Source organism: Procambarus clarkii, chromosome 20, assembly GCF_040958095.1.
Source record: "Procambarus clarkii isolate CNS0578487 chromosome 20, FALCON_Pclarkii_2.0, whole genome shotgun sequence".
Lineage (NCBI taxonomy): Eukaryota > Metazoa > Arthropoda > Malacostraca > Decapoda > Cambaridae > Procambarus > Procambarus clarkii.
The window spans coordinates 43,643,179-43,650,106 of record NC_091169.1 but is presented as its reverse complement, the minus strand read 5'-3'; the positions used below and the strand labels follow the sequence as shown (position 1 = coordinate 43,650,106).

The 6,928-nt window shown below is 52.8% G+C and overlaps 1 protein-coding gene across 1 annotated transcript; it reads left to right on the top strand.

Moving 5' to 3' along the window:
- Positions 1–906: 906 nt before the first annotated feature.
- Positions 907–3,654, top strand: LOC138366859 (Kruppel-like factor 18). Its single transcript, XM_069328146.1, has 2 exons — positions 907–962; positions 2,283–3,654. Exons 1-2 carry the CDS (start codon positions 907–909, stop codon positions 3,652–3,654), a joined length of 1,428 nt encoding a protein of 475 aa, XP_069184247.1.
- Positions 3,655–6,928: the final 3,274 nt, after the last annotated feature.

The following is a 6,928-nucleotide window of genomic DNA, read 5'->3' as shown; positions in this document are numbered from 1 at the left end:
GCGACCAGGTCCCCGGAACACGTCCCGAGGGGCGACCAGGTCCCCGGAACACGTCCTGAGGGGCGACCTGATCTCCGGAACACGTCCTGAGGGGCGACCTGATCTCCGGAACACGTCCTGACTGGCGACCTGGTCTCCGGAACACGTCCTGAGGGGCGACCTGGTCTCCGGAACACGTCCTGAGGGGCGACCAGGTCTCCGGAACGCGTCCTGAGGGGCGACTAGGTCCCCCGGAACACGTCCTGAGGGGCGACCTGGTCCCCGGAACACGTCCTGAGTAGCGACCTGGTCCCCGGAACACGTCCTGAGGGGCGACCTGGTCTCCGGAACACGTCCTGAGGGGCGACCAGGTTCCCGGAACACGTCCTGAGGGGCGACCAGGTCCCCCGGAACACGTCCTGAGTAGCGACCTGGTCCCCGGAACACGTCCTGAGTAGCGACCTGGTCCCAAGCTTGGTCACTATACAGCAAACCACTTAATGCCTCTCCACGCAAGCTGTTTGCAAAAAAAAAAAAATTATATAGACAGGATCTACATGAACCTTTTTAGGCATTATAGAAGATTGGATGAAGCTGAAACTCAAAAGACAGAGTCTTAAACCCCAAAAAATACGACACTCCACTTAATACCATCGAGGGATTAATTACCGTATTTGGCAGCGGATAGGAACCACGTTTCCAGTCCAACACTAACCCAATATAATTATATTACATTCACATGCACGAATTCGCAAGTTTTTCCTTACTAAACACTTGATCGTGTTAAATGTACAATAGAACACACTCTATTAATATGGTCATTGTGTTCATCTATTACATATGTACTTACCTAGTTGTGCTTGCGGGGGTTGAGCTCTGGCCCTTTGGTCCCGCCTCTCAACTGTCAGTCAACTAATATACAGGTTCATGAGCCTACTGGGCTCTATCATATCTACGCTTGAAGCTGTGTATGGTGTCAGCCAGTAAATATGTACTGGCGTATGTGTACGCCAGTATATAAAGTCAGTTGGTTAAGCATTAAAGCGTGAGTTTAGAGAATACTTGCATACTCTTAGGCAAACTACTTACGTATATTAACAAGATATCTTTATTGACACACTACACAATACACACAGAAATCACAATAGCGTGATATATCAAATGAAGTATTTATTATATCACGCTATTGTGGATACCACGGCCCTTGTGGAGCTGTTCATGTCTATATTGAGTAATTAAGGTAAGGTTGTCGGCAAATTATGATTTGCCTCTGCAAGTATTTGCTTCAAAACATTACATTAAGCGAGTATATTGTAAAATGGTGTTGCAACCGGTCTTGTTCTGCCATGATGCAACAACACTCAGTGCAGCGCGTTCTCTCACTCTGCCACTCCGTAAAGAACCTGACCTATCGTGGCTGTTGCACAGAAAACAACATTAGGAAGAGAGGAGACCTGGTGACCTTGTGAAGGAGTAAGGAGGAGGAGGCAGGAGAACTGGTGACCTCGTCAAGGAGTAAGGAGGAGGAGGCAGGAGACCTGGTGACCTCGTCAAGGAGTAAGGAGGAGGAGGCAGGAGACCTGGTGACCTCGTCAAGGAGTAAGGAGGAGGCAGGAGGCCTGGTGACCTCGTCAAGGAGTAAGGAGGAGGAGGCAGGAGACCTGGTGACCTCGTCAAGGAGTAAGGAGGAGGAGGCAGGAGACCTGGTGACCTCGTCAAGGAGTAAGGAGGAGGAGGCAGGAGACCTGGTGACCTCGTCAAGGAGTAAGGAGGAGGCAGGAGGCCTGGTGACCTCGTCAAGGAGTAAGGAGGAGGAGGCAGGAGACCTGGTGACCTCGTCAAGGAGTAAGGAGGAGGCAGGAGGCCTGGTGACCTCGTCAAGGAGTAAGGAGGAGGAGGCAGGAGACCTGGTGACCTCGTCAAGGAGTAAGGAGGAGGAGGCAGGAGACCTGGTGACCTCGTCAAGGAGTAAGGAGGAGGAGGCAGGAGACCTGGTGACCTCGTCAAGGAGTAAGGAGGAGGAGGCAGGAGACCTGGTGACCTCGTCAAGGAGTAAGGAGGAGGAGGCAGGAGACCTGGTGACCTCGTCAAGGAGTAAGGAGGCAGGAGGCAGGAGACCTGGTGACCTCGTCAAGGAGTAAGGAGGAGGAGGCAGGAGGCCTGGTGACCTCGTCAAGGAGTAAGGAGGAGGAGGCAGGAGACCTGGTGACCTCGTCAAGGAGTAAGGAGGAGGAGGCAGGAGACCTGGTGACCTCGTCAAGGAGTAAGGAGGAGGAGGCAGGAGACCTGGTGACCTCGTCAAGGAGTAAGGAGGAGGCAGGAGACCTGGTGACCTCGTCAAGGAGTAAGGAGGAGGAGGCAGGAGGCCTGGTGACCTCGTCAAGGAGTAAGGAGGAGGAGGCAGGAAACCTGGTGACCTCGCCAAGAAGTAAGGAGGAGGCAGGAGACCTGGTGACCTCGCCAAGGAGTAAGGAGGAGGCAGGAGACCTGGTGACCTCGCCAAGGAGTAAGGAGGAGGCAGGAGGCCTGGTGACCTCGTCAAGGAGTAAGGAGGAGGCAGGAGACCTGGTGACCTCATCAAGGAGTAAGGAGGAGGAGGCAGGAGGCCTGGTGACCTCGCCAAGGAGTAAGGAGGAGGCAGGAGGCCTGGTGACCTCATCAAGGAGTAAGGAGGAGGAGGCAGGAGGCCTGGTGACCTCATCAAGGAGTAAGGAGGAGGAGGCAGGAGGCCTGGTGACCTCGCCAAGGAGTAAGGAGGAGGAGGCAGGAGACCTGGTGACCTCGCCAAGGAGTAAGGAGGAGGAGGCAGGAGGCCTGGTGACCTCGCCAAGGAGTAAGGAGGAGGCAGGAGGCCTGGTGACCTCATCAAGGAGTAAGGAGGAGGCAGGAGGCCTGGTGACCTCATCAAGGAGTAAGGAGGAGGAGGTAGGAGGCCTGGTGACCTCGCCAAGGAGTAAGGAGGAGGCAGGAGGCCTGGTGACCTCATCAAGGAGTAAGGAGGAGGAGGCAGGAGGCCTGGTGACCTCATCAAGGAGTAAGGAGGAGGAGGCAGGAGGCCTGGTTACCTCGCCAAGGAGTAAGGAGGAGGCAGGAGACCTGGTGACCTCGCCAAGGAGTAAGGAGGAGGAGGCAGGAGGCCTGGTGACCTCGCCAAGGAGTAAGGAGGAGGCAGGAGACCTGGTGACCTCATCAAGGAGTAAGGAGGAGGAGGCAGGAGACCTGGTGACCTCATCAAGGAGTAAGGAGGAGGCAGGAGACCTGGTGACCTCGCCAAGGAGTAAGGAGGAGGCAGGAGGCCTGGTGACCTCGCCAAGGAGTAAGGAGGAGGAGGCAGGAGGCCTGGTGACCTCGTCAAGGAGTAAGGAGGAGGAGGCAGGAGACCTGGTGACCTCGCCAAGGAGTAAGGAGGAGGCAGGAGACCTGGTGACCTCGCCAAGGAATAAGGAGGAGGCAGGAGACCTGGTGACCTCGCCAAGGAGTAAGGAGGAGGCAGGAGACCTGGTGACCTCATCAAGGAGTAAGGAGGCAGGAGACCTGGTGACCTCGCCAAGGAGTAAGGAGGAGGCAGGAGACCTGGTGACCTCATCAAGGAGTAAGGAGGCAGGAGGCCTGGTGACCTCATCAAGGAGTAAGGAGGCAGGAGGCAGGAGACCTGGTGACCTCATCAAGGAGTAAGGAGGAGGCAGGAGGCCTGGTGACCTCATCAAGGAGTAAGGAGGCAGGAGACCTGGTGACCTCATCAAGGAGTAAGGAGGAGGAGGCAGGAGGCCTGGTGACCTCATCAAGGAGTAAGGAGGCAGGAGGCAGGAGACCTGGTGACCTCATCAAGGAGTAAGGAGGAGGCAGGAGGCCTGGTGACCTCATCAAGGAGTAAGGAGGCAGGAGGCAGGAGACCTGGTGACCTCGTCAAGGAGGCAGGAGGCAGGAGACCTGGTGACCTCATCAAGGAGTAAGGAGGAGGAGGCAGGAGACCTGGTGACCTCGCCAAGGAGTAAGGAGGAGGCAGGAGACCTGGTGACCTCATCAAGGAGTAAGGAGGCAGGAGGCCTGGTGACGTCATCAAGGAGTAAGGAGGAGGCAGGAGGCCTGGTGACCTCGTCAAGGAGTAAGGAGGAGGCAGGAGACCTGGTGACCTCGCCAAGGAGTAAGGAGGAGGCAGGAGACCTGGTGACCTCGCCAAGGAGTAAGGAGGAGGAGGCAGGAGGCCTGGTGACCTCGCCAAGGAGGCAGGAGGAGGCAGGAGGCCTCAGGTCCCACCTGCTGCTGCTAAGCAAAGGCTAATTAAGCGTATTCAATTACACAATACTAATCAAGTGTCCCACTCGACCCCAGACCCGACCAAGGCCAGGACACTCCTCCTCCTCCTTCTCCTCCTCTCACAGGAGGGGGAAAAGACCGGTACCCAACCACTCTGACCGTCAAGGATCGAACGCAGACCTGCAGGTCGCGAGGCCGTAACTAAACCGGACCAGTCCCTGTCCTCGTATCCCTTCTAACTACAATATACCTCACTGACTTGGTGTTTTCTCCTCATAATTAAATGAGGAGAACGCATTAATCTCCTCACCTCATAAGTACAGAACCGGTCCATTTTCTTGACTTGCCAATCCGTAAAAAATGGTATTTTTGGTCGATTTGGAATCGACCAAAAGTAAGAAATTGAATTGGTCGATTTCGTAAAGCATGGGATGGAAGGCCGGGCTGCTTGAGGCACCTCCACAAGGCCCAGCTGCGTGAATTACATAATGTTTATAGTTTACATAAGGTCTATAGTTTACTGTAGACCAGAGCGTCAAAATCCCGGTGCTACGGTGAGATTAAAAGCACCGTAATACTGACGTTTCTCGCTCCATTGAGCATCGGGCTTGGTGGGTTACCTCTGGTTAGGCCAAAACTACTTGCCAATTTGACGCCTGTCAAATCCTGAGGCCAGGCTGACAATCCTTTGGTGGACCAGGAGTCGGCGCCGCCAAACAAGTGACAAGAAAACACCTGTGACCTTAACGAGCCGGTGACAGTCAAGCACAGTACACACCTGCGCCCTTAACACACCTCCCTCACCTGCGCCCTTAACACACCTCCCACACCCACCCTTCAGGTCCCCTGACGGAGGGTCCAAGATGCCTTACCTTCCCTCAGATCAATCCCACTTCGATAAGGACTCCGTCGACTAGATCATTACTTGCCAATCTATATTCAAATGACGAAGCTGCATGGAGAGCATGGCTATACAACAGCAGGAATTGCTAACACACAAAAAAAAATTTATATTACAAACACAGACATACACAGTGTTTATATACTAGTTGTATCGGCAGAATCGAGGTATTAGCTCTTGAACCCCGACTTTCTAACCATTTTTTTTTTACTCTACTACATATATTTCTTTGACACATACGCACACATCCCCAGGAAGCGGTCCGAAGGAGCTGTCCACTCTGCCACGAAGCCCCCACCTGTGTGTGTGTGTGAGAGAGAGAGAGAGAGAGAGAGAGAGAGAGAGAGAGAGAGAGAGAGAGAGAGAGAGAGAGAGAGAGAGAGAGAGAGAGAGAGAGAGAGAGAGAGGGAGAGAGAGAGAGAGAGAGAGAGAGAGAGAGAGAGAGAGAGAGAGAGAGAGAGAGACAGAGAGAAACAGAGAGAGACAGAGAGAGAGAGAGAGAGAGAGAGAGAGAGAGAGAGAGAGAGAGAGAGAGAGAGAGAGAGAGAGAGAGAGAGAGAGAGAGAGGGAGAGAGAGGGAGGGAGGGAGAGAGAGAGAGAGAGAGAGAGAGAGAGAGAGAGAGAGAGAGAGAGAGAGAGAGAGAGAGAGATAACCCAGGCAAGGGGAGACGTATGTGCAAGTCTCTTTACACCCATTGCCTCTTTTCACCCAGCCGTAATTATGAACCTGGGTGTTAGTCGACTGTTGTGGGTGGCATCCCGGGGCTGGTCAAATGCTTCATATATCCCAGGTATACTGCACATATCCCAGGTATACTCCAATTTCCTTCAAACTCCGCAAGGCCCAACACAGGAAAATAGCCGCAAGATAAAGACACCAGCGCCACAAGACCACTACAAAGAGTGGATCGGAAGGTCCAAGAGTCCAAAAAAAGAGTTCACGCCCAAACAAGATAACTACTACTGTACTCGCCTAGTTATACTCACCTAGTTGTGCTTGCAAGGGTTGAGGTTAGGCTCTTTGACAGTCGAGAGGCGGGACCATTGACCTCCACTACATCACTGCCTAATGCATTCCATCTGTCACTACTCTGACATTTAAGAAGTTCCTTCTAATGTCTCGATGGCTCATTTGGGCACTCAATTTCCATCTGTGTCCCCTAGCGCGTGTGCCTCTCGTGTTAAACTCACTTTATCTACTCTATGACTTTTTCTGAGAATGTTGTATGTGGTGATCATGTCTCCCCTAACTCATCTGTCTTTAAGCGACGTGAGGTTTTGTTCCCGTAGTCACTCCTCGTAGATCCTACCCCTCAGCTCGGGTACTAGTCTGGTGGCATCTCTCTGAACCTTCTCCAATTTCGTCTTGAGATTGACGAGATACGGACTCCATGCTGGAGCTGCGTACTCCAGAACACACAGTGTGTGTGTGTGTGTGTCTGCCTGGTGGAGGCAGACTCCATACACAGTTTCAAATGTAGATATGATAGCCCAATAGGCTCGGGAATCTGTGTACCGGTTAATAGTTAAGAGGCGGGACCAACGACCCAAAACTCAAGCTACATACAAACTTTAGTTTTATGTATAAAATGTGTTTATATATTTTTTATTTTTTTGCATTCAATAAATCCTAAGACTCAACACTGAAAAAAATGCAGCGATGTGTTGCTAAAAATACTCCCCAGTGCGCGGGGTTTTTCATACCAATTATTATCAAGCTCTTTCAATAGTGGGTTTTGTGGAGTACTCTTGCCCTGTGCCTCCTGCCTCCTGCCCTGTGGCTCCTGCCTC

What these genes read in the sequence shown, in the direction of transcription:
- LOC138366859 (XM_069328146.1), top strand. Translation starts at nt 907, where the DNA reads ATGAGCCTACTGGGCTCTATCATATCTACGCTTGAAGCTGTGTATGGT. An exon ending in GCTGTGTATGGTGTCAGCCA is followed by an intron (nt 963 to 2,282) that starts GTAAATATGTAC and finishes GACCTCGTCAAG; the next exon opens with GAGTAAGGAGGAGGCAGGAG.